This window comes from Cygnus olor, chromosome 7, assembly GCF_009769625.2.
Source record: "Cygnus olor isolate bCygOlo1 chromosome 7, bCygOlo1.pri.v2, whole genome shotgun sequence".
In the NCBI taxonomy this organism is placed as follows: domain Eukaryota; kingdom Metazoa; phylum Chordata; class Aves; order Anseriformes; family Anatidae; genus Cygnus; species Cygnus olor.
In genome coordinates, this window is record NC_049175.1 from 4,340,373 (window position 1) to 4,367,982 (window position 27,610).

General features: G+C 45.1%; 1 protein-coding gene and 1 long non-coding RNA gene across 2 annotated transcripts in view; one reads left to right on the forward strand and one right to left on the reverse strand.

Annotated features, from left to right (window-relative positions):
• The first annotated feature begins 17,215 nt into the window (after positions 1-17,215).
• On the forward strand, positions 17,216-22,638 carry LOC121072829. The gene is made up of 3 exons (XR_005821404.1): positions 17,216-17,329; positions 18,009-18,115; positions 22,551-22,638. It is a non-coding gene; the product is annotated as an uncharacterized LOC121072829 (long non-coding RNA).
• A 1,010-nt stretch (positions 22,639-23,648) lies between these two features.
• The window catches only part of ZCCHC24 (zinc finger CCHC-type containing 24), a 106,834-nt gene continuing 102,872 nt past the window's right edge, over positions 23,649-27,610 (reverse strand). Inside the window, exon 4 of the mRNA XM_040562907.1 lies at positions 23,649-26,656. Within this exon, the coding sequence (XP_040418841.1) occupies positions 26,543-26,656 (114 nt within the window). The 3' untranslated portion in view covers positions 23,649-26,542. The remainder of the gene's footprint in view (positions 26,657-27,610) is intronic.

The following is a 27,610-nucleotide window of genomic DNA, read 5'->3' on the forward strand; positions in this document are numbered from 1 at the left end:
GAAGAAGGTGTTTTTTTTCCCTTTCTTAAACAAGACTTTGGGCACTTACCTGGAAGCAGGAATGTGAGGTGCTGAAGCCTGTTGTGTTCACTTGGGCTATTCTATTCCATCCGCTTTGCAGTGGGTCTGATCTGCAGGTTATCAGAAGCCATCTTGTTCCAAAGAAATGGCTATCAAGAGACAGGGCAATGGTACTGAGCTTTGCAGCTCTGAAATGTCTGGCTTATTCCATCAGCTGCAGAGATAATGTTGAGGGAAGTGTAAATTTACCAGGTGTTTTTTTTTTTCCTGAATTCTGCTTTGACTGGGTTTTCCAGCTTCTCTTGATAGACATCTGAGGCCATATGCCTATATGTGACAACAGGGCTACAGCTTGAACTGTTACCCCTGAGCTCAGGGCCAGAGGTGGCGGTGGTGTGGTAGGACGCAGGGTTGCAGAACTTCAGCATGCTGGGGGCCTGGCCCATGGCTGTTGGCCTTGGTTTGCTTGTCCACTGCATGTGTCTGAAGCTGGGCTTGCAGCTCCTGGGTAAGTGTGGAATTCAGCCTTGCTAGTAACTCTCTTCCTGGGTGTACCTCTCTGCCTCTTGGGTGCCTGCACCTCTCCTAGGAGTCCTCGTGTGTCACACATCTAGCAGGAGAAGAGGCTTCTCCCTTCACTGCCTTGCTCCGTCATTGTGTCAGCCTGAAGGTTGCGGTCTGGAACGGGAAGAGTTAGGCAACATCAGCACCCGCTTGTGCCTTCCTCACTCTGGGATTTTGTATTTCATCAGGGCAAAATTGTTACAGCACTGAACTCTGCCAGGGACAGAAGAGGGCTCTCACTTTTGAAGTTAATCCATTTCAACTCTGAGAGAAGGAAGTGCCCCAAATGACTTTTGAAGATGATAGAGATGTGAAATCCCAATAGGATAGATGCTTTCCTTGTTTTCTTCCAGTAAAAAAGCGTTGATCTTCGAGCAATTCAGAACGTGGTTCAGTGTGAAGCAGCTGAGTGATTCTAGAGGAGATAATAGAATTCACAGCTGTATTAAAGTGTGAAAGAGGGCTGTCCCTGCAGTTGAAGTACAGTGTGAGGCCTCTTTGTCCCCATCCCCACCATTTGCTACTTTGGTGCTTCCCTGGCAGGGGGGCTGTGACACCACTGCTGGGCCCTGTGGTACTGGAGTCCCTTGTGAGCGATGCACCAGAGAGATTGAACCAAGTCTTTGCTAGTCTATTTTGTGTAAAAAAGTGACTGTCCGGATTATTTTGCTGCTTATTTCACACAACTGTCCCAGCCCGAATGCCCTGAGGAGCGGGGCGGCGGCACGATGCCCCCCGACCCCTTCCCTCACGGCGGCCGCTAACGGCCCGGCCCGGCCCGGCCCGGCCCGCCGCTGCCGCTCCCCGGCTGCCCGCGGGGCGGCGCCGCGAGGCCGCGCAGCGCAAGCCGGGGCCGCGGCGTCGCCTGAGGGCCGCGGCGGTGCGGGGCCGGCCCCGCCGTGCCGAAAGCGGCCTCTTCGCTTCAATTCGCTTCGTTTTGCTTCGCTTCGCTTCTCCCGGCTGTGGGACGAGCGGAGGGAGGGGGCGGCTGTGCCCCTGCGAGCTGCCCCCGCCGTGTGCAGGTCCGGGGGTGTCCCCAGCAAAGCACAAACCGACCCCCGCCAACAAAAGTGTGTGTGGCAAAGCTGTTTCAACAAATTCACAGAGGGTTTTGTTTAGTCTCAGGGTTTAATTACGTTCCAGACTTTCCGCTTACATAAATTGCTTTTGTTGGTGCGAGACTGAGGCTATCTGTGTTTGTTTATGAAGTTTAAATGCTTCGAAGAAAAGGCATCAGGGGTACTGGGTCCTGCCTGCTGTTGCAATGCATGCACTGCTGGTAGCAGCGTGTCAACAATCAGGACCTCGAAGAAGTAAGCTGCTTGAATGAGAGAAAATCATTTTATATAGCAATTCAAGGACAATTTGGATGTTCTGCTACTATAGAAAACTATAGAAACTGAGAAACTGTAGCTGGACAGACACTTTCAACCCAATTTAGAAGCAACCAGGCCAAAAGTACATTGTGCCCTGGCACAGCAGGCCTGGAAGAGCTGCAGGACAGAAAGGCTGCAGCCGGGGAAGGAGGTGACACAGCCACAGAGAGCCGAGCAGCAGCCAAGTGGCGTGCTTTCCCTCACACTGTGCTCAGGACAAGGGCAGCAGGGCCAGGCGAGGCTGCAGCTTAAGATCTGGGGTGCAGGAGGACCCCGCTGCGAACTGTGATGGACGGACGATGAGGGGATATGGAGGAAAATGAGTGTGGCACCAGGAGGTTGCTTTGGTAGAGGGGATCTGAGTGGAAACAACCTTGGTTGACTTCAGATGCCATGCTCAAATGGAGAAAGGCCTGAGGCACCTCAGAGCAGAAGGTTATTAGTACCCGCTGCCCGTTGTCGGAGCTGAAGGAGGTGTCCTGGGACATGGCTGGACGAAAAACGTTGCTGATGTTGTCTACTTGAGTTCAGTGCAACTATATCAGAGGTCAACACTGACTCTGAATTTCTCATTATTTATTAGCTGGTTAAGTAAACAAATCTTAAAATTAGGTCATCACTGGGACTGATGTAGTTTGAGAAGAATGGAGGCAAACTCTTACTCAGCAGCACAGCCAACATCCTCATCTCGCAGGAATCCAGCAAAACGTTCAGATCCCATCTGGCCCGGGGAAGAGCAGCATAACCGAGCAGGTAACTGGGTTCCCAGCCCTGCAGCTGCTGCTTGGGCTGCATGTCCCCGCTGTGGGGACAACTCTTTACCTGGTTGGTACTGTGCCACGTGTCTTGCGTGACACGTGCCCGTGCTCGCTATTGCTTAGTGGCACTTATTTTTAGAGCCTAGCTCTGCTGCTGAGCAATGGTATCGCACGTTTGGGTCTTGCTTTGTCGCCCTGGCACTGGGAAGCTGTGTTTTTTTTTTTTTTGCATCCACATCCCAGACCTCGAGGTCTGAGCAGGGAAGGTCAGGGTAGGGGCAAATCCAGGGGCTCTGGTGTGGCTCCATCCTCCCCTGCTGGGTTATTAACTGCAAACACCCCAGAGCAACGTTGGTTTGAACGCCCCGTTCTTTTTACAAACCAGCAGAGAAAAAAAAGAAAACATATAACGGGGGGTTTGTGTGGGGGGAATGACTGCCTCTTTAAGACAGGGTCAGGGAAAAGTTAAAAATGTGCAGATGCAGAGGTTTGGGGGGGGGGGGAAAACTCCGTCACCGTTCTCATTTTCACTCACCTCCTACTTAAAATTCATCCGGGAAGGTAGGCAGAGGGACACAACAGCTGCTAAAATTACTAGGTGGAAATCATTTTTAGCAGGCGCAAGTGCCTTGCGGTTTTCCTGCCCTCTCTCCCCCACCGCTCAGGCCTCGCCCCCAGCTCGCTGCAGTTTTCTCCAGAGAGACTCTCGCACTGAGGGGCCAAACTCCATCCATCCATCAGTCCATCCGTCTGTCCGCCTGATCCATGCCAGCCCCATGGGACCCTGTCCCCAGGGACAGCCCCAGGCCCCGCCACTGGCACGTCCTTGGGATCTGCTCCTACGAGAGGCAGGGGCGTGAGGGGGCGGCAGCAGCTGCGAGCAGTTAGGCTATTGCTGGAGCCATAAATTGTGCATTAGCTCTAAACAGTGCACGCTCCAAGTGATGCAGTGCCTTAGATTTTTTTCCTGCCTGCCAAAAGTCAGTGTTTGGTTAGGATTTTATTTTTTTGGAAGCGCCGTTGCTATTAACTTGATGGTTGCCAAGGCCAAACAAAGTGCAAAGTGTCCTTGGAGAAAGCTGCGTGATTCTGTACATTAAAAATCGGGGGGTGCCAGCACATGGCCTCAGCCTCGCAATCTGTCACATGGCTTGCTTGTGCTGCCAGCACCCTATAAAAGCTTTTGCTGATTTTTTTATAAGAACATTCCCGTGCTTAAACTGCAGAAGTTCAAGCTTTGCATTTTTCGATCTGTTTGCTGCATGGGGCTGCACAGCTTCTGGGAGGAGCGTGCGGGTGGCCAAGGCTGGCTGGGCAGGGGCAAAAGGGCTGTCACTTGGGGCCGGCGCACGGCTACACCCGCAATCAGAACTGCAGCCCTTGTCCACGCCCTGACGTTGCGTCACTGTTAACCCACTAACCCTTGGCCCATCGGCTCGCTGGTGCACGCAAACAATAGCGGGCACGGGTGTCTGCTGGCTCAGAGCAGGAAGAAAAAGCCCAACCAACTTTCTGTTAAACGCTTTCCTTCGCCTGCAGAGTGAGCAGGACTGCACAGAGCTGGAGGTCTCAAAGCACAGGGTGGAGAAGCAGGAGGTTGCCGCTGGGTCAGCCACTCTGCGGTGGCCACTGCTGCCATAAGCGGCTCGTGTGGACTGACCGTGCCCTGTGGGGCCAAGGCAAAGCTGCTCGGTTTTCTGGGCTTTCATTCTGTTTCCTTTCCAGTTGATCCGAAACCACGCTGCCGCTAGATTTTGGAAAACGGTGTTCATGCACACAGATGTAGGAGCACACAATGAAGGGAAAACAAGATGCTCCATTTAGATGCAAGAATGACTTCATGTCTGGGGTGAACCAGAGGATTACTTGGTGGTTTGTAACAAAATGCATAGAAATTGTTTTGGAACAGCAGTGGAGATAATTGTCTTCCTCTTCTCCACCTTTCCAGCACCGCTCCTTTCATGCTGAAATGAACGGAAATGTGTTCTGTTTTTCTTTTATTTATTTTTCCTCTCTTCACAATGATATGAAAGAATTTTCCAGAACCCATTCCGGCCCAAAGGCTTTCATCGGGGCCATAAACCTGTGTTGGGTTCAGCATGCAGCCCCCAAGGGGGCCGCCCTGCAGCACGGCGGCTGGCCAGCCTGTGGGGCACAAATCCCAGGCTGCCCCGAGCTGTGTGACCACTCGGGAACGTGGCTCCTGAAGCTCGCAGCCAGCTCTTCCTGCGATTAACATCTGATTATTCCTGAGACAGGGGCAAGAGGCAGGGGGAGACGGGGGCCTTTACTTTTGCCTGTCCGTGGCCCAGCAGCATTTCCCAGCTTCAGATGATGTTTTTTTTCCTGCTTAATTGCTGCCAGTTAATGAGGTTTCTATCACCTCCCATAGCTGTTTCTGAAGGTGTCTGAGGAGCGGTGGAGGGAGGGAGGGATGTCCTTTGCTACCAGTGTCCCAGCTGAGCTGTGACAACAGCATCCTGCAGCTGGGGGGCAGATTTACCTATTCTTTCCACTTTCTGTTGTCTTGGCTTTCTGAACTCAGAGAGCTCTCAGTGGGACTTTGCAGCTGCAGTTGTTATTATCCCAGCTAGGAGAACTCAATTCCTTTTTTTTCCCCCCTTTTCAGGCGTTAGGAGCACCAGCCTGTGCCAGCTTCCTCTGCCCAGAAGCTGTCTCGGTTTCTCAGGAATGAAACTAAATGAAGTTTTTCAATGGCTGTGAGCAGCCTGCAGATAACAGAAAATAGTTCTGTGTTGTTCTTTGTGAGCAGGGCCCCTCACAAAGTAGCCTTAACTCTGTATCAAGGAGTCAAGGGGTTAAAATAATATTGTCCCAGCGTGTCATTGCTAACTAAGGTCCTGGGCTTAACAAGACCCCAAATTGTTCGTGTTCCACTGATGTAATTTGTTATCCCGAATTTTCCCCTATTTTGTTATTTCAGCGTGCTTCTCTCTAAGGTCATAGCTTCAACCCAAAATCCTCACTTACCTTCCCCAAACTGGGCAGAACCCTGTGCCTGGCTGATAAACCAATGGCATTTCTGACCTTGTTTGTGCCTGCTGTCATTCCCCTGAGCTGGAGGCTGGGGCTGGCTCTGCCCTCACACCAGGGAACACTGGCCAGTTCCCTGCTGCTCTGCCTGGTAGGTGGGATATGCTGGGAGAGGGCAGTGGTCCCAAAGGGAGAAATGCCAGGAAAAAATCACTTCTGCAGTCCTCAAGCTGATATAGATCTTATCTAATCAGTGAAATTTTTATCCTATTCCAATCCAGTGTAATTTATCAGGAGAGGAGTCTTTTCTCCTGGGGATACACTTAATTTACAATCAGGTTTTTTTTTTGTTTTGTTTTGTTTTGTTTTCCTGTAGTCATATAGCTAGGTATCTCAGCATTGGGGCACCAATGCTGAGCTGGCTTTGTGGCCACCAGCAGACCATCAGCACAAACGAGCATGGACAGTATTTTACAACTATTTTGTACTAGCTGACACAGAGCCATGGAAAACTCGGGGAAAAAATGTAGAGCAGATTGAATGAAAACAAAAATACAAGCTCGGTCCTTTACTTCTGGAAACTCTCCAAAAACCTCTAATATTCATTAGTGAGATATCAGCTTTCTGCCTTGCAGGATGAACTGTAAAATATTATATCTTAGCCCTGCACATTTTCAAGTTCCTTCCCCTTTATTACAGCCACTGGTTTATTAAAACTAGAAATGGACCAAGACCAAATCTCGGCATGAAACTATGTCTGAATGTCTGCCTCCAAATCCTGCAGCTTGCTACAACTGCTCTCTAATGCTTAAAATAAAACTGAACCCCCTGCAAGACCAAACAACGTCTCGTTCCTCCTCCCTTCATTCCCCCCCATGAACAAAACTCCTTGCACCTGGATGTATCAAAGCTGATGGGCTCGTGGCTAACTCTTTGCCCACCAATGTCAAAGGCAAAATTCCCAGTGTGGTTGGCGGCATCTGAGGGTCTGATTCAATCCCATCTGAAACTCTGCCCAAGCATGTATGATCAATGATGAGTTTGAAAGGATATTATATTTATTTAATTTTTTTTGAAGTCCATTCACATGGCCTGCTCTGTTCGCAAGACTAGCTGGCAGTTAATTTCCTCTCGCTTTCTTCCAAAACATCCTTCCCATGTCCTTGTATTTTATGGTCTTCACTAAGGAATGTTGTCTACTGGATCATTTTTATTGGCTTTGCTTTTTAATAATCAGCATTTGAGTTTAATGCAGTGTTTTTTTGGTAACAGAATTCATAGCTTAAAAAACAACAAAGCAGCCCCTTGTTCCCTCGGATAGATTTGAAATGCGATTACTTTTATAAGTTGTAAATAAAGGGCTGGTAGTTGATGCTTAGTGGGAAGCGCTCCCAGCGTGTTTCAAGCGCTGTTTTTCAGCCTCCACCGATAAGAAAACTGCTGACTTGGGACTTTGGGGGCTGCTTTTTGCTGCTCTTTTCACTCCTGCTGCAGCTGCCTGCGGTCAGGAAACCTCGAGGCCGCACGGGGAGAGACACTCGGCCGGGACAGCGTGCAGTGATGGCTGCAGCACACGCCTGCACCTTGCAGGGTGGATGGCACGAGGCGAGGCTTTGCGCCTCCCCACCACGGTTCTGACTTTTCCCCAGGGTCAGGAGTTCAGGGGCAATGCAGCATCCAGGCAGAAGTAATTCCAATCTGGTTGTAATGCCAAACTCTGCAGCTCAGCTCCAGTCCAGCCCCTGAGGGAAAGGAGTTCTGCTGAAGTAGTCCTCAAGCAGGTGGGAAGGGTGGCTTGATGTCGCCCCCCCCCTACCCCCCCAAATTAATTTAGGAAATGAGGGCCAACGCCTGACCAGTGAAGATGATGAGCTTTGGACCAAGCTACCAATAGATGTGGGTCTTCAGTCCAGATGAAGGCAAGCCAGAGGAGTTTGTAGGCTAAGTATGAAAGGAACTAGCTGAAACTTAGTGGCTTGCAGCACACAGGCTGTCAGACTAGATGCTTTACATGTTCCATTTTGGCCTCAGACTGTATTAAAACAACCTTTTTTCCTGATCTGAATCTTGCCCCCGCAGCACGCCTTATCATTTCTTCCTACTCTTGTTCTCGGTCTGTTCTTGGAGGAGTTACTTTCTCTCTGTCCTATTAGAAGTCTTCCTCTCTCTGACTTTATTATAAAAATAAAAATAGATATAAACTAGGGATTTTGAAGGTCCTGAAGGGAGTCAGACTCGCAGCTTTATCTGAATTCAAAGGGAACTGGGTGCCAAACTTGGAGATCTTGTGAAAGCCCCAACCCAGAGCCCTGAAATTCAGAGTAGCTTTTGAAAAAACTCATAAAAAGCAAGCTTGCTGATAGTGGGCTGTCTCAACCTTTATTCCTTAATCTTAAGCATTTTTCTGATGGGGGCTCTATAAATATACTCAATGATGATGAGAAGTAGAAGAGTAAATGTCTGGCTTTCATGTATGACTTTTCTGCAGTGAAAATCACCAAAGTTATTTTACTGGCTGGTTATCTTGAAGCAGCAAGTATCCAGACAGTTGTCTCCAACTGTTGTTATTAAATTCAGCAGGAAATCCATCCTGTCCAAAAGAATTATGAGTTTCCATTGCTCCTGGAGATGTCCAGAGATGTTAATGTGTGTGTGTGTGTGTGTTTGTGTTGCACAAGTAGCCGGCAGTGAGCAAGGCCGGGTTTTGATCTCATCGCCGAGCTGGGGGAGCTGGGTGCCAGCTGTAAAACTGATGTCAACGTCTAGCCCAGGGGGTTATTTATGAAGGCAAGTCTTCCAAAACACCCCGATTGCTCCAGCTACAAGTATGTTTCACATCAGAGGCAGCACTTGAAATTTGTAGTTCAGCATCCCGAAGCGGGGCCCAGATGCCGCCAGCGGGAGCCTTTGCCCTGAAGGAGTTGGCATTTGTCAGCTATTTCTGCCCAGAGGTGTGTGAGATACCACAGTTTCCCCTTTTACTTAAATAAGGAAATAACTGTGGTGGCGAGCTGGTCTTTGTCACTGCTGTGGATGCAAAACCACAAAGTGCTGATCCCTTGTTTGTACTATACGGCCTGTTGGGGGTGGGAGTCATCTTCCAAAGGGGGTGGGAAGCAGAGCCATGGCCAGAGGGACTTTGCCACGGCCACCTGCCTGGAGCGGGACCCCTCGCCAGTGGCCACCAGCAAGGGGCTTGGAGGCAGGAGGTCCTGCTGCTGCTCCAGCCTCCCGCTTGCAGATTTCCCAAATCCTCCCCAAACTCTCTGTGGCAGGGGGGAGCCTGAAGGCATCTGCAGCCTGCCCCCGCTGCACCATGTTCCTCAGCCGGCGGATGAAGGATGGGATGGGAGAAGCGGCACGCTCAGCCACGGCTGGACCTCGCAGTGCTGCGTTATTTCTCTGGTCACATCACTCGTGCCGAAATGGCAGCTGTGGTGCTGGTGTAGGCTGGGAAGGATGTAACCACATTGTTCAACCACCGGTCCCTGTTTGTTTTGCAGAAAGAGACGAGATATGTTTAGAAAAGTGCAGATCTGTCTTTAAAACTCTGGCTCATCTCAAAGATCATGGTATTTCTGGCAAACTGCACATATGAACATCTTTAAGGAGATGTCTGCACCAGGTCTGCATTTAGATCTCGTTGTAATACCACAGCCATGTATAGCCGCCTGGCAAAAGCCTCACAGAGAAACACGACAACACAGAAACATGCTGCTGTAGCCTTGAGAAAATAGCAACATAGCACTGACACTGTTGAGATGTTTGATTCTATAGAAGATACCTCCAGACATAAATAAAAGCAGCCTTGGTGAGCACGTATACGCACAACAGGGTGCTGGCTATGTGACATACCACGTATTGCAGGGAATAAAGGCTGCATTGGTGGCACGGGGCATCCCAATGCAGCCCAGGCCTTGGGGCTTTTGGGAGCTGCTCTGGGCCCACACCAGGCAGCTACACCTCAACCAGAAGGTGGCAGGCAGCATTTCTCCAGTGCCTCCACATGTCTCTGGATCCATTCCATCGCATCCTGGGTGCACAGCGGTGTGCTCATGGAGCACTCAGCCTGGCAGGGCCCACCCGGCCTGGCTCAGGCTCCTTTTTCCAGCAGAGGCCTGGTGCACAGCGCTCAGAAATACGGGCTGCCCCTGCCCTTCACCCAGGCACAGCAGCTGATGGCCAGCAAGGCTTGGCACACTGAGGTGTTAGCCACACTAATGCTGGCTGTCTTGTTTCTGTTTAAGGGACGCTTTTAAATATTTGTGTAACTTTAGGAGGGCAGAGGGTTGTGCTGCAGTCACCCCACACTTGCTCTGTAAATCATTAGTAAACGTATAGCATCCCCTGCAAGGCTTTGTTTTTCACCTGTTGGACGTTACTGTCCCCATCCTTATGGCTGGGCTGCCTGTCTGTGTCCCAAGGAGCACTCCTCCACAGGCTGCCAGAAACCCTCCTCCGGTCTTCTGCAGGTGTTCAGGGAGCAGTCCTAGGCCCTGCCCCAGTGCCCTGGTGTCCACCAGGCTGTCTGTACTGTGCTGCCAGGTAAATAGGGCTGGCAGGAGAATAAAGCAAATTTAGCAGGCCTTCAGTCAGGATTCTCCAGAAAACAGGTATAGAGGTATAGAGAATAAAACACAGAGCGCCATCATGCTACCCTGGGGCTCCGAACTTCTCCATCCTCTCACTTCCTCTCCCCTGTGCTGCCAGGCAGGTGTTTTCGGTTCCCCGCTGTCTGCACACAAGCACACAAACACACAGCAGTCAGCGTGTCAGGAGCAAGGCACAGTGACCAGCAGCAGTGCCTCGTACAGCGCTTTCCTCTCCGTGAGTGGCGTGTGTTTAGTTAGGAGGCACCAAGCTTCTAGGTCAGCTTTTCTACCTACCCCAGTTAGCATGACCTACATTCAGAAAGCTTTCTGTGCGTTTATGTGCCTCATACAGAGCATTCATTACAAACTCATTGACTTTGATACGCTTGCAAATTCCCATGGAGAAAGTCAAAGAAGGAGCACGTTGTCCAGCTGTCTCTGGGGCAGAGTGCCCTTCCCGCCTCCTCTCGCTCTGGGAACTTCATGCCACGTGCACTTTCCATCCTGGCCCCTGCAAATGAGGCAGGGCTTTGGCAACTAGTAATGACACTGAAATACAGCCATTCAAAAGAGCAGCACTCAAACCACACATACAAGCTAAAAACTCTTTTCCAGTGATGAGTTCAAGATGGATAAAGCCCCTTACATGTTGCAGGGCTCCATACAAGGAAGAATTTGAAGAGTTGACCCTTAACATTTCCTATCTTTCAAGTGCTGTGGTTTACTGTCTAATGGCTTACTGCTGACAACTCTTGATTATCTGGTGTAGCAAAAGGTCTGGGATGACCAAGACAAAGTAAAAACAAAGATAATACAAAGCATATGGCAATTAAATGCGAAGAAAATAAAATCTGAGCATGGTGAAAGACCGAGATCCCTGAGCAGCACTGACCTGGGCAGGGGTGGTCACTGAGGACCACACGATGGGAAAGAGCTGCAGTTCATCCAAGGCTTTTTGCAACTCATTTTGGACTCCCTGTGCTCCCAGTATGATTAATCCAAAGCCTGGGTATCTGCCCAAGAATGGCTGAGGGCTGCTTGGTTTTTCTAACAGAGACGTATTACTTCAGTAAAACGCTCTGCACCGTGTGCCTTGCCAGCGATGGCTCTATGTGAGGGCAGCACAGAAGAACAGCGAGTATTTTGCACCGCTGCCCTCCTCTTCTTTCCATGCTGCAGACATGTGCAGACCATGCTTGGTCTGAAATTTGCCCAATTTGTGATGTTTTCCACCCTTCCCAGGCCCTGGATGGGCAGCACAGGCTGGCTTTTCACACCAATCTGCCTGCAAGTGGAGCTCAGTGCAGGTGGATGTGGGAATCGGCCCCAGATGTTGTAAGACATCTCCTGCTCCCAGCCAAGCTGCTGTGGGCTTTCAGAACAGTTTGCTGCTTGCTGGAGGAGGTGCAGAGAGGGGAGCAAACACCCCGGGCAGTCATTTATGTGTGGTGGTGGCTCAGCACGAGCTCGGCCCCTTGCTGGGGCTCAGGGGGCTGGGGCAGGCTGGCTGCAGGGAAGGGCCACAAGGCCTCAGCATGCTGCTCATTCACGAGTGTTTGTGACTTTCCTACAACTCCTTTCGACCGGCTTTTCTCCGAAGTAACCATCCTCACTCTCTCCCACTGGCAGTGTGACCCTGGAACAAGCGTATCACAGTTTTGGCATGTTTGGGTCATCCTACCACCGTACAGCAATATTATGTGGCAAGCACAACATGTTTTGGAAGGGACTTCAGTTTGTTTTAGCTGCTCCAAATTTACTTGACCTGTTCAATCCAGCTTTCACACTACATCATCTCAATCGCTGGGGCTGCTTTTAGGTCATGCCCCACACAACATGTGCAGCCAGTTGGTCTTTCATCTGTATGCTTAATTGTCCAAAATGATTTCCATGTGATTAACACAAACCCCCACATCCGCGACAGGCCAGACTGCGCCGTCCTCCCCGTAGCTTGGCAGGCGTGGGGTCAGGTCCACTGAGGAAGGAATAGCATGAAATTAGTAAACTGGAGCTTCTTGTGGGATGTTATCTGGGTAGGGTGTAGGCGATATTGACCCCATCACCTCAGGGAAAAGGCATTGCTTGCTGTCAGCATCGCTTCTCCTCAGGAGGGCGGCTCAGGCCCCGCTCCTGCCCTGCCAACAACAACAACCATCACTCCGGCCCGTAAGCCGCTCACTCGCCAGCCCACTGAATCATGCTGCAGACGTGAGACATTTTTGGGTGCTAAAACTTTACAAGGCTCAGAGTTACAGAATACGCCCATGTGCCCTGTCTGGAAACTGGCTCCCGCCCCTGCGGAAAAAGCCAGGCGTCTTCAATTAGGCATTCATGGAGAGCAGGGACCAGCCGGGGCCAGAGCCAGGGGCTGCAGAAGTTTCCACATTTGCCAGCACCAGTCTTGCAGACCCGTCTGGTAACTCCATCTTGGGCTTCTCACTAGGCAACCAAAAGTGCTAAAAGGAGAAATTGAGAAGATCACTTTCACACCCCGCTTACTGTGTGCAGGATATTTTTTTTCCCACACCACAAAACCATTGCACCGTGTCACTTGTCTCCCCTAATGTTTTGATATCACTGCAGCAAAGTGCTTTCTGCCCCAAAAAGCTATTCAGTGCCTCCAGCTGGCCCAACAATTGAAGTGCTTCAAACAGGGTTAGAGAAATCAGAGTCATACCAGATGGGAAGGTCTCTTAGAGCTGTTGAGTGCCATAACCAGAGCCTCAGGTTATCATGGAGATATGGGAGGATGCACATAGGAGCATAGGGAAGAAAACAAGGCTGTAACCTGGGCACAGGTGGCCGTGCTAAGGGATTAAAAGGGCAAACACGAGCTCAGACCCCACCTTCCAAAAAGTCATGTTTTTGTTTCTCTGCTGAACCAAGGATGGGGACTGCGTGAGAAAAAGTCCAGCAGCTGTAATTGTGACTTGATTACAGAGGTCCCGCTTCGCTTCCTGCGGGTGCAGTAAAATGGCCATGGTCAGACACCTGCTTCCTTTCCATCTGGAGATGGCCATGTTGGGACACTGGTTAAATACTGTGCAGGATTGGCTGTGCTATTTCTCTGTGTCCTTCTAACAAACTTCAGGACAGCACTTCCTAAAAAATTTTTCTCACCGGAAAAATAACTAAATTGCTCAAGCCAATGAATCATTTTCTTAGAATCTGGGGAGCACCAGGGCATTTGCTGGTGCTGCTGGTGGTGTGGGGCAGGGGCTGGTGTGGAGGAACCTAAGAACTTTGTTTGGGATGTGGTGAGGGCACAACTCTTTACTGTAAAACAAAATACTGCTTTTCAAAAACCAGGAGTGGCGCAAAGCAAGTAATAGAACTGCAGGCTTGAAACAAAATGGTCGCAGAAGGCCAACAACTGTGAAATACCAGCAATGAGGGGAGCTGACAGAGGTAAGAGAAAAGGGGGAGGTAGGAAGCATCCAGAAACTTGAAGTTTGCAGTTTCGATTATTTCATGCACAGTCATTTGCAAACTAGATCTGTAGATGAAGGAGCCTCTGCTGAAGTTGGTCAACTTTATAATCTAAACATTCGTGTCTCGTTCCAGGGACTGAGAAGATTTTAAACAGCTGGGGTTTTTAGAAGATTAGTTATAGGGATTCTTTTTTTTATTTTTTTTTTTTTTTGACCTGGGGAAACGGGAACAGCTTTGGAGTGAATTAATAGCACATTCCTTTTTTTTTTTTTCCTTGTGTATTCCTGAAAGAGATTGGCAATATGCTAGAGACCAAGCAGTACCTCGGTTAAAAGAAAAGCAGTTTTTAACTCTTAAGAAAACAAGAATACCTGCCAGGAGTGAAAATGAGGTTTATATGCCCATTACTGTAAAGTTAAACACTACCAGCTGTATTGTCTGCCTTTACGAAAAGAACCCAGGTGACAAATTTCCCCTACTTTTCATATTTAGAAAGCCATTTGAAATCTGCCAGGTTTGCTGGTAAGGTGTTGAAGAGAAGATCAGGTTTATGAAGTGTATTAAATTCTCATTAAATAAAAAAATAAAAAAATCTAAGCTATATTTCACATGTACAGTCCTTGAGGGAGCAAATCACACATACCTTAGACTGAACTTCACCTTTCCTGGGACTGTAAAGCCTTATTTGAGCCTCTATTTCTTCTCCCGTTGCGCTAAATTCCTGCGAGGAGGCACACGAGGCTCAACATAGGAAGGAAATAGGGGGAGAAAAAGTTCACTTTCTTCTCTTGGCTACACTCATCTCACAAAAGCCTCCAGATGTAACTCCTTTTGTCTGAATATTTCTGTCTGCTTCAGACTGACATTTCCTCTCCTAGCAGAGAGATGGGCAGAGATATTTATGGCAGAAAAGATAAATTGTGAAGTGTTTCTCAGTCCAGTTCTGCAGTTACTCTCACGTCCCATGCTTTCTCCAGAGCTGAATGCATTTTCTGTCATAAGGGAGCGCCTCAGGACGCCAAGCAGCTTGAGAGGATATCTGGATGTGGGGTTGTACCCCTGGGTTCAAGAACATCATTGAAGATCTGTGGATGGGGAAATGTGGGTGCAGGCTAACCAACCTCCACAGTCATTTGGGATCTCCTTGGCTGGGCGGCATGGCTGAAGGCCATCACTGAAGCCCAACACCACTCGGCTGCCTCCCACCCCATTTGTGGCATGGCACATGGCTCAGCCAAGGCCATGAGTCCACACAAAGCCCCCTTCCCTTGCAGGGCTGGTGAATACATCGTGCTTGTGGTGGCCGCAAGCCTTGCCTCCTCCCGGTCCTTAGCTGAATGGGAGCTGCAGGAGGGCTGGGGGCCAGTGCTTGGTATTTCCACATGCTTGTTTTTAAAGCCTACGACCTCATCCTTACGAGCTCCATTTACTGCACCTTTAGGACGCTATGAGGTGGGCAAACACCTCTTAGAAATTTTACTTGACTCAGTAAATTCCTCTGTGCCCCCAGCGAGCCATATGGTGAGGCTAAGCAAGGGCTGAACCCTGTCCCACCACTGGGAGAGCAAGAGCAGGTGGTGCGTCCCAGCAAGCAGGAATGCAGCGTGTGGATGCGCTTAAAATAACTTTAAACGCAGCTAATTAGGACCAGCTTTTCAAACAAAAATATCTGCAATGAATTTAATAATAATAATAAAAAGAAACTAGCTATAGTGGCACAGTATTCAGTTGTATACTACAAATTACAGTGGTGTTGCAATTAGTGTACTGCCAAGTAATGCAAGCGAGCATGAGTATGGGTGAGTTGCAGGGTTTTCTTCCAGAGCACGAGTGCTGGGGAACTGAGGGGTATCTCCTCAGGAACAGCTGTCCCAGCTTGCCCCAACAGCTGGACTAACAGATGCCAACCAAGTTTTCCCTTGTATACAGGACTGACAGTGTGTTTTAACTCATATATATCACAAAACAGTCCTTTCAAACCAGCCCAACGATCAGGCCTGCTCCCATTCTGGTATCCCTTTTCCTACGATAGCTTACTCACAGAAAAGATATTAAAAACAGGCAATTAGATGGCTGTTGGCGTGGTCTCTGCTTCTGGGCTTTGGGACTTCCTGAGCCAGGGCTGCACTTCATGGTTAATAATCCTTTCAGGATATATATATATTTTAATGTGGTTTTCTAATTGTTTTTGATCTCATTTGTTCTTTTCACAGCTAGAATATCCCATGGCTATGAATTTCAGTCTGATGTGTAATTTTTGTTTGTTTGTTTTAATTCTGTTATCTCAGATAATTTCATCCAAATTTCTCTGATTCTGGTAGGAAAGCACTGTAGAAGCAACGAGTGTTTCCTCCCTTCTTCATGTCATTTATTATGTTATAGGCCACAATCACATCCGCCCTCAGTGATCTCTTTTCCAGGAGGAGGTGGCCCATTGCACAGAGCCTCTTTACTTAGGGGAACTACCCCCTTTCCTTTCAGTGGTCCTGATTTTTTTGAGTACTGCTTTGCCCTTTTGGAGTTTGGAGATGCAAAACTTATGAGTAATGGAGGGATAAGGGTCATATAATGATGTTTTCTCTTTGGTTTGCTGTCCCAAATTCCAAATCTCCTATTTGAATTTTATTTTAACTATTACGGTCAGTCAGTTAAATGATCCAAAACAACTTATTCCTGACTGTTACTAGCAAATGAAAACCTATAATTGAATATGCACCCTTTGGAGCGTCTTTTCAATTGCGCATTGTTTGTATTTATTACCATCAAATTGCGTCTGCCAGCTTTTCAGCCCATAACTCAGGATCACGGGCTGTCAGCAGCTACTCATCTTTGGTTTTGCTCTTACCACCCTGAAGCAGTGAGCATCACTGGTTGCTGGTCACCTGCCTACGGAAGACTCATTTAATGAAATTGTTTAGTTGCCTTTAAATTCTGAAGGATGTTGGCGAGAGTGAGTACTGGTTGTCTTTACTTAACTTTACTTCGTTTTTACCTCAATTTAAGTAAAGCATTGCAATCTCATGGAGTAGCCAAACTGCCAAAGAAATACATACACACCTTAGACCAAATAGCTGGGCAGGGCATTATGTGATCCATCCAATCAAAGTGCATTCAAGGTTTGTCCAACTTCAGACTTTTCACATTCAGAGACATTAGCAGGGTGTGTTGGAAAACAGTTTGAATTGGTTCATTAAAATGTGTGCTCTCCGAGTTTCTTTCCCGGAAAGCTTAACTTTTGCATATTTCCTTGGTGAAATTTCTACAGCTGCTTAAGACTTAACTGTGTTGAGATTTCAATGATTGGGAAGTTAAAATGAGAGCTACATGTTTTTCCCAGAACCAGACTGAACTGTCCTTCGCCTCCCAGCTGCCTGTGAGGCTTCCTGCTGGTGGCACCGATATCGTTGCCCTCCCGCACAAGCCTGTTTATTTCCACAGCAGCTGGCTGAGCACTGCGTGCCCTGTGCCCATGCCCCAGCACAGCTGTAGCCCTGCAGCAATCAGGGATAGAGCCAGTAAAGTGGGCAGAGGGCACCAAGGCCTGGTTTGGAGGGTGCCTGAGGGTTAGGGGTCTCTGAGTGTCTGTGTGGAGGTACTTTGTGAAAGTATCCATTTGTTTTTTTGTTTGTATGTTTTAAATCTGGTGATATTTATCCATTTATTGTTGTTTTCTTTGGAGATAGTAAGCTTTGGGACCTCATTTTCTGTTATTCCTGTGGTGTTTTCCTACATTTTTAGTTTTCACCTCAGTTTTGCTGGCTGAAATCAAATGGGGCATACATGTATCTGGCTCCTTAGAATTCCACTGAGTTGTATCTTCTCCTTAAATTGTGAAAGTATAAGGAAACCTTATAAAAACTTGGCTGGAACTCAGTTTCTGATGCCTGCTGCTTAGTTGTGTTCAGAAGTTGTGTATGAGAAAGCTTTTTTGTGCTATTTCTAACTTCTGTTCTTAATTGCTGAAAGGCTAGCACAAAAAATGTGAAGTAAAATCAGTGGCTTGTGCCCTGCTCCACTTAAAATATCTGTAAAGTTTTGACTAAGCTTTGCGTTCCCTGTTGTCATGGGTTTTGATAGCTTAGCTGGGCCTGCAAGCTCTGTTTTTGCCTTTTTTTGGTAAGATGGTTGCTGCATTTTAATTTAGTTGAGTTGTGGAAGAGGTGCAAAGCCACCAAAGGCTGCTGGGTGCTGCTGGCCCTGAGGTCCTCTCAGCAGGCCATGGTGGCACCACGACCGGCTGGGGTAGCTGATGGTGGTGCGTTCTCTTGCAGTGCGGCTTTGGCTGCCTCTATGCCACTCTGGTTGCTGCTTGAGCTCCTAGTGAACGTGATTGCCTCTGTCCTGGCCCCAGAAGGAGTCCCAGCGAATGCTGACAGAGGTAGGTGCTTCACTATATGTTCAGTTGCTAAAAATGTCTCCTGAAGGTTATAAAAGTATTGTGAAAGGCGTTTGGTGCTTGAATGAGGTTTTGCAGTTCTGGTGGGTTGTATTGAGGCCTGTTTTCTTGTTTGTTGTCTGAAGTCATTTTGAGATGTGGATTGCAGGGATGGGCAATGGCATTACTTTCAGTAAAACAGGAGGGCTCGGTCTGCAGGCGTGGGCCCAGTAGTTGGTGTTATTGAGATGGGGGCTTGCAAATGGCCTGTTTCTCTTAGTTTGTGAGGTGAGGAAAAGCAAAGCTCAGTGTGGTATTATTCCCTTTTTTCAAAGCCCAAATTAATTGTGCACTGTGTGCTTCTCAGAAGTGAGGATTTTGTACGCTCTTCTAGGTACGGGATGTTTTGGTTTGTAGTGGAAAGACCTGACTGTCAGCATTCAGTGCCTGGTGCTTCAGCCTCCCATCTTGTCAGTGTCTTAGGTGTGCTTCGTCTTCAGAGGGATATGGATGAAGGAGGAGCCTTTTGGCTTACTTGGCTTGTGCTATGTGGCAGTGAATAGAAGTGTGACATGCAGGTTGTCTATCTGTCCTTCCTAGCTCAAGGTGTAAGGTCTATCTCATATGCCTCGTGATGCACTGGGGGCCTGAGGGGGGGCTCTGGGTGTGATGTAGTGTGACTAACTTAAAAATAGTAACCTTGGTGCACTGTCTAAGTATTTCTTCTATGCTTTTTTCATTAAACTTCCAAAGTATGGAGGTTATATGAAATCCCTATTATTTTTCCTAAAGCAGAAATTATTTGGCTCCTAAAAGTAGTAATTATTTGGTTATGAGCATTGTCTTGTAGCTTTATTCACACAGAACATAGAGGCAAAGCACTTGGGAATGAATCACAGAATCACAGAATTGTAGGGGTTGGAAGGGACCTCAAGAGATCATCGGGTCCAACCCCCAAAGAATGAGGGAATGAGGGAAAAGAATGAGGGAATGAGGGAAAAGAATGAGGGAATGAGGGAAAAGAATGAGGGAATGAGGGAAAAGAAGTTTGATCATTTATGTTGATGCAATATTGTTTGTGTTAATTTACTTCTGTTTTCAATATGAAAAAGTTACTTCTGAGGGACAACATAGAAGAATAGGGAGCTGGGATGTGACTGTGTGTCTGCTCAGTGTTTTGTCTAGTCTCAGTGGCATGCTAAACCTGAGTTGTTGGCATTTGGTGAGCCCACAGTGCTGGTGGGAAGAGGTATTTCATTGCTGAGCTTAGCTTTGTGGCTATAGCTGGCTATCAGAACAGTGCTACTGGTAAGTTTTACATTGAAGAGCAGTGTGTTTTGTTTAATAAACAATTTTCAAACTAGCTCTGAATGTGTGCTTTTCTGTTCTGTTGGGCTCAGCTGGGGACAGAAGAGTGGTATTGCTAACAAGCAACAAACACTTTGTATGGTTCTGGCCAACTTGTAGTGTTCACAAAGAATAAATTAGAACCCCTCCCCTAAATCTTAAGTGATGTAGCTTTAGTTTTAAATGTTATTTTTCATGGTAACAACTTTCTGGCACTTTAAGGTTTCCTGTCCAACTATTAGGGATTGAATTATGGTTTATTGTCTGATTATAGCAGGTTTTTTCTTCAGAAACATGTTAGACAGTACCAAACTGTTAAAAACAGAGGTGGCATAATTAACCCAAGCAGGTCACCAGCAGGGAAGGCTTGGGGTAAAACTTTTTCACCCAGGATAGCACCAGGCTTGTTGCAGATGACTAACTCTGTGGCAATGGAGAAACCCTTCCTGGTGTGGTCTGGGCCATGGTTATGCTGGGAAAGGTTTGTACCACCAGCAGTAGGCTGCAGCTTGTCTGCACTGGGGAACTGAGCACAGCTGGTCACAGAACTTCAAAGCAATCAGCTCTCAAAAAAAATACCACTCTTGCTTGATTTTTTTTTTTCAGTATTTTAATACAGCATTAAAATGCTAGAATACTAGAGGAAAGCTGTATACTATCCAGCAAATAAGGCACATGTCGGAATGCCATTTTATGGACAACCCACAAGAGGTTTTACAGTCTGTCTAGCAACATAGTCACTTGGTAAGCAAGCTTGATTGCTGAAGCAGAACTGGTACCTCCGAGGCCTTTGTCCATAGGTTTTGTTTTTGTTTTAGCTGTACAAGTTTATTAACAGTTACAGAAAATGAAATTATACAAATAACCAACTGAATCTCACAAGGTCAATGGGTACAGCTAAACAAATGTAACAGTAATGAGGTTAATTTTTTTTAAAGCTGAAGAAATTCATAAGATACAGTGTTAGTTTTAGCACTAGTACACAATGCAGTGAGTGCTGTACTAAATAACCTTTTAAAGGAAACAAGAATCCAGTACAGGGTTGGGCAGACCTCCCATTTTAGCGTGGTAAAATATCAAACTAAAAACCCAATCCTTCATAATATAATCAAACTACATGAAATGTAAAGTGTAAAAATGCTTCAAATACGTGCACATGCATATTCTATATTGCTATGAGTTCTAATTAAAATAAACATAAATCCCTACAATCATCTACTTCAATCCATTTCTCTTTCATCCTTTGATTAATATTATTGCTGTAGCCGGTACTGCATAGCTGAGCTCACAGTCTGCAAAGAGTTGTGAAAGTCGAGTTGTCAGACAGCGTCCCAACCAACTCTTTTCCCCTCTCGCCGCGAAAAAGGACAAGAACTACCATTTGAAACTCAACACTTGTGCTTCAGAGTCTCTGAAAGCTGAGTCTCTGCGGTGCTTTCAGCATCTTCTGTCTCTCACAAGGTCATAAAGTGACAGTATACTTTTTCTCTCTTGCTATATGTCTAGTGATAGCTTTTTCTAGCGATTCTTCCCCAAATACACATAAATAAAATGTATAAGCATTTTCATATAAGTCTAAGCACTTGAATAATATATTGGTTACTTAATACTGATATTTTCATCCAAGGATAACAAAAACAATATGGCTTAAAGAATTGCAAGGTTTTTTGTCAGAATTATGTACCAACTTTCATATAATATTTTATGTAGACAATATTTCCTTCTTAATGTAGTTCTGTTGCATACTTTATACAGACAAAAGCATTGTAAAAAAAAAAAAAAGTAAATTACTTCCATAAATATTTTCTTGAGGATACATCCTTAGTTCTGCAAAATACTTAAGAAAACTCTTACCTCTGTTAGTATCCTAGTTGAGAGGAAGGCCCTTCTGAAAGCTTCCAAGTTGTAAAAACTTTTCCCCAAAGAACAAACAATACTTTTTTTAAAAAGGCCCTCAAATATATACAAAAAAGTTACTGCAAAGAGTTTCCAGATAAGATAACAATTCAGTATTACAAGAAATATTTGTAACCATTCAAAAATTTTAACATCTAAAAAGGTTTCCAAAATACACACATAGTATTAAAAAAAAAAAATTGAAAGAAACTCTATGTCAAGTATAACTCAAGATAAATACACATCTGCAAGTAAAACTGTAAAATACTTCATACAGGGGTAAACATTTATATCAATCATCTATAGCTAGTAACTGCACACGATTGTCCCTTTGAAATTCATCCTAGAAACACAAACCATCATCCCTATGTCTAAGATCTCAATCAGCCCTCTGAGCACTTCAGCAATATAGCAACATTAATGGACAGCAGTGGTTTTGCAGGTAGGAAAGATGTGTTGAAGCCCAACCAGGAGTGGAGTGATATCTTAGAGAATGATTTGGTATGTGGGTAGTTCCATCACATTTTAAATGTTGGCAAAGGCAAGTGGAAAATGTATGTCAGTTCACTTAAATCATCAACATGTGTTTTTAAAATCATTGCATACTATTCAGTGGATAACTCTTAGGATCCACGCTAGAAAAGAAAATGCCATGTGACTGCAGGGCATAGAGGACTAATCTATGAATACTAACATTTCCAAAAGCTCTTAGCTTCTTAATGGGTTAAGTAGTTCTTTTTGGAATAATGGCTAGAGCTTCACAAGTATGCAACCCATGTTTAATCTAAATTTCGTATTATACAAAAGGTAAAATGTAAAGATTACTTCTTGATAAAAGGCTTCTCTCAGACATACATAACTTCACATTTTTAGTTTACAAACCGAGTCCCATATAATGGGGAACTTTAAAATACACTTATTTTCAGAAATAATATATACTCTTGTGTATTTGAAATTAAAAGGCAACTTTGAGACAAAAAGGCCTCAAACTTTGCTTGTGTGGCATTGCTTTATGTCTGTGGTAGCAGCAGTAGAAACTGGCTAAAATGGGGCAATCCTTTTAAGCTACAGGGATTTTTCTTCATTGCTACTAAATGAAGTATTCATAATAACTTAATTGGAGCTGCATTAAGTTAAAACAGCTAAAAGCCTATACATGCTGGTTTTGAATCACTGATACTTTTCTCCAAAACAGTGCCAATGCCAAAGACAAATGCCATGTGAAATGTTCTGACCACGTGAAGAAACAAATTTAGACTTTATTCAAGAAATAAATGTAAGTTTAAAAAATGTCCAAAGAGGGTGGAAAAGGGTGGTGGTGGTGGGAACACAAGATAAAACTGGTGCCTGCTCGTTAGGTCTGTAAGTGGGCAGACAACAGCAAGCATCTGATGAGTTTAAAAATGAAGTTTAACAAATAAGTGCACAGAGACAAACTTCTCTCAGGTATACTCCCAAGAATACTCAATTTAGGGAGACTCGTGTGGATTTCAAGTTCTTTACTGGTCTGTGCTTCATTTCTGATAACTGTTTAATAATCCCTTTGAAGAATACTAGCTGAAGATCTAAATGCAGAGCTAGTTAAAGAGAACATAAGCATTTGTAAAAATCCAAGTGGTAAATGAACTCGTCTTTCCAGTCAAAATATTAATTTTTAGGTTTTCTTTCTGGCAGTTTGGAAGGGTTAGGTCTATGTGTGGATTACCTTAAAAAAAAAAAAAAAAAGGCAGATAATAGAAATTTACATCTTGTAGTCAATCTTTTTTCTATTATTTTGGTCCAAAATCAGAAATTTCCCTTCTGTGCCGATGGCCATAAGCTGTTGTATGTTACTTACGCCCATGCATCTGTCCAGCAAGACACAAAGCATCCAGAAGAGCATGAAGCAGATGCCTGGGGCTGGATGCTGCAAACCTTATGCAGGAATGAATGGAGGCACCCTGTGTGTGCTTCCCTGGCCACCAGCTCCTTAGGGAGATGAGGTTTTCAGCCGTGAACAGAATGGGGCTGTCCCACATGGCTGAGGGGAGCCCAAGTTGAGCCCTACAGTTGTGGGGCTGGGGGCGTTGCTGCTGGTGTCTGGGTGGCCCGATGCTCTCCTGCCTCATCGCATGCCTTGCACCACTGGCAGGGGCAGTGAGGCCAGTGGGCAGCCTCCAGCCCCAGGAGGGTTTGCACAGAGAGTTAGGCAGGACAAACCATGGCAGTGTTGCTTCTAGATTTTTCCCTGCGTTTTGTTCTTTATCTGCTCGTCCCCAACATGAGTGCAGGGGAAGTAAAGCTGTTTTCTTCCTTGTTATTTTAGATTTACTTGATATTACTTCAACATTTTGTGTCTCCTGCCTAGAATATCATGATATAAAATATCATGATATAAATATTGAACTTTTAACTACACTTTGAATAATTACTATTCTACAGCAATAGGTATTAATAGGTATTAATTATATTGAAGTTGATCATGTGTATTTTTAGGAACCTTATTTTAAAATAAACCTAAAAGTCCATAAGCTAAAAGCACCACCATGCAGTGTTGAATCTGGATAAACAATTTATAGGAGGGCTCTGTCGTGAAAATTGTGATGATTGCATATAATCGTATTTTGTAGTTAGCCTTTTTTCAGAATCTGGTGATATGCTGTATATCAATGTAGCTGTGCTGAGGGATGTGCTGTTTTACCAATTTAGTGGTTACCATAAGACAGGAAGCACTTAAAAGCAAAATGCTTGGTAGCAACATCTGAGTTTCAGGTTGGACAATAATTTTCTCTTATTTTGATGCGATGGAGTTTCTCTACTTGTCCTTTAGCTGGATGTGAAGCATCAAGGAGTATTTTGTTCATGTACTATTAAGTGCTCAAAAGGAAAAAACAGATCTGGTTTCATATATTGTTCTTTCAACACCAGGCATGCTTGAAACAAAATATCAAGAGCAATGCTAGAGGTCAAACTTTGAAAATACACCCCTAAATTCACCTGTGTATTTTCTTAATTTTTTTATGGACAAGTTAGTATCATTGCTCAGAGATTTTCTCTAAAGTAATTTTTGAGTCTGTGCAAAACAACGCATTTTTTTGAAAATGCTAAAACTGCATATCTTGACTGATGCAAATGAAATCTGTTATTAGTGTTAACTTTCAATATTATTCTTCAGCTATTTTAGTTGATAGAATTGTCACTGGGCAAAATTAGTTTGAGTGATTAATTTAATATTTCAGCTTTATATCATATTTCTCATGCAGTGATGTCAAAGCTCTAGTGGATATTAAGTGAGCCTCACAGCACTGCTGTGAGGTAGGTATACTAATGTATTATTATCCCCATTTTTGCAGCTGAGGAAACTGAGGTCCAGAAGGATCTTGTGACTTGCCCCAAATTAGTGAGCTACTGGATGAATCATGGTCAGAAGCAACAAATCCCGATGTTTTTCCGTTGACCAGTAGGCTGACCTGGGCTTACACATAAATAAAGAAGTTTGCAAGATATATAGATAACCCTACCACCAGAATCAGCGGAAACAATTTTGCCCTGTTTATAGCAAAGCAGGGAAATAGTGAAAATTTCACCTCAGGGCAAACTTGTGAAGAGCTTCACATTTCCTATAAGAATGCTCAATAAGTATTCAATTTGCTTTACAAGAGCTTGACTGTACATACTTAGTTACATCTTGGTATTGCTTGGCATAAAAACCCCTCTGTATTAGCATTATGGAGTTAATCCTCAAAACAGATTTTATTCACATCAAGTTATTTAGGGTTTAAAATATTGCTGCTAGGTATCATTCACACCAATCAATCTCTCTAAAGGAAATTTAACAAATTGTTGATTAAAAAAAAAAAAAAACACAAACCATTATCCCTGTAATTTTTCTTAGTAAGTTATGCAACTGAATTGCTTGTTGTGTCCTTGTGTCAATGTACTTATATAGACATACAAACAGGATACTGTCTCGAGGTACTTTCATTTCATGGTATTTTCCAATCCCTGATGAGATACTTCTTTGCAACTGGATGCCCCTGCCCAAAGTTCTACCTGAAATGGGACAACCAAATAGAACTCCTACATTTCTCCTAAGGTACATAGGTGTATCAGGAAGACAGAAGTGGGAAGGTTATATAGAGTGCTCTTCGTGCCTCATAACACCCTTATGGCTAAAAAGCTTTTATATTATAACAATTTGTACAGTAGAAAACAGGACATAAAAATACTTCCAAAAAGTGGCTTTAAAACTACTATAAATAGTAAGTTTGGCTTATCATTTAATTAAGGGTTTGGGGGACAATTGTAAGCATTCTTATCCCCCATTATTCACAGTAAATTTAGTGTGCTTTCAGCCCAATGAATAGCCTATATGCATACAGGGACCATTGTAGCAGAATTATATGACAAGAGAAGGATCTGTTAGTCACACAAGCAAGCCAATTTCATCTCCTCCAAAAACCTCTTGGAATCCTTCCTGATGCTCTGGGTCCTGTTATGGCATTCCCTTTCTACACAAACCACACCCTCAAACAATTATTCACTTTTTTTGGCCACATCCTGCAAAAAAAAATTTTGCCTAAGCCCTGCCCAAATGACACTAACAAATAGAAAAGTCCAAGAAAGCAGCAGCACAAAACTCTCAGACTTTCTAAAACTCGGAAAACAATGATTTTCCTTCTTTTATGTTGTGGCTTGTTTAATCTTCCTTTGTCTTGTCATATAATAGGAATAATGTTCATGTTGTGGGTGAGTGCTTGCAATTAGTGGCCCCACAGTTATTTAACCTCTGCAAAACCCATTTATCACATATTCCTTGTCAATGTTACATCTTGCCTAATGAATAGTACTTCATTTCACCTGGCCATGATATAGGGTCTGTGTAAACAATCAGCAGAACCTGCAGCTGTGGTTCTGTTGTGAACACTATCAGTAATGCTTATATATGTGTGTACATATATATATGTAAGTTTACATATATATGTATGTATACGAATTCACCATAGTCCTGTAAATACCTGTTGCATGTGTGTGCATACACAGGAGAAATGTTACATTCTGTTAATGGTAAGGCATACTATTAGGTTATAGATAGGCAATATTGGCAATTATTTTAGCTTTTATCTTGATTTGTTGTGTTGCTGTTGATCGCGTGCTGCCAGAGGATCTTTCAGGATGATGGGGACGGGAAGAGGCCACTTGGAAGGTTTATTGCACACGGCGGCAGTAGTAGCCCAAAACTTTGCACTTCTCACACAGGTGCTGGGGATGTTCTTTGCTCTGGTCTGAAACATCCAGGCCATCCGGCTTTTCCAGGGGTCTCTGCAACGAAAAAAGTAAATAAGATTTGGTCCAAGGTTTTGTCACTGGCTGTTAGTCTTTGCTACATATTTTAAACCTAATTTTATGCTTGACAGAGCTTTCTCATAGCAATTACAAAGGTCCTGCATTTCTTTCCTGAACAGACCAAATGTTTTCAGCTCTTTGCTTTGCAGGGGCACAGAGTGCCCTCACAACCTCGAATGATGTTCTTCATAATGGTGGTGCTTATTTGGCTGTAGGTGCTACTGACAGCCTGAGCTGGGGAGTAGACTTGTGTGGTCATGTAACTATTTATTCCCTTGGCTCCAGTAACTGAGACGTCCCAAAGGCATTAGCACCTAACGCATGGGAATCCCATTGCCCAGCAGTGCCAGGAGGGGGTAACAATGGTAGGACTGACTGCTGCTGCAGGAAAACTCTTACCAATGCGCAGATACTACACAGGGAAGTAAGGTCTTCCCAATATTCAGCCCCATATTTCTGAGGCTGAATTTTTTGAGGTAGAGCAGCTGCAAAGCTATTAATGAAAAAACAAACAAAACACAACACACTCTGCAATGAACCTGACTAACGACTTGACTTTATTTAAATAACACTTTTGGAGTCACAGAGCTGGCAGTATGTTCAGCTTAACAAGGGAACAAAACTGCTTTGATTCTAGTAATCTTTGCTCTTTAATTTTCCATGACATGTAAGAAGTTTCACAATCACTATGAAAATGTTCAATGTTGCAGTAGGGCTGTTTGTTTGCAAAGTCTAATAGGTGAAGTGGTGATAGAAGTGTGAGGTAGAACATCATAAGGTGCGCAAATTTTTGAAAAACAAACAAAATGCCTTAACGTGATTTCTGTTTCCTTGAAATGCACCTGAAAAACAATTTCATTTCTCCGTGCATTTCTGTGAGGAACATAGTGGTTGTTCTGTGGGACTGTGGTAGAGCCAGCACATGGGGTG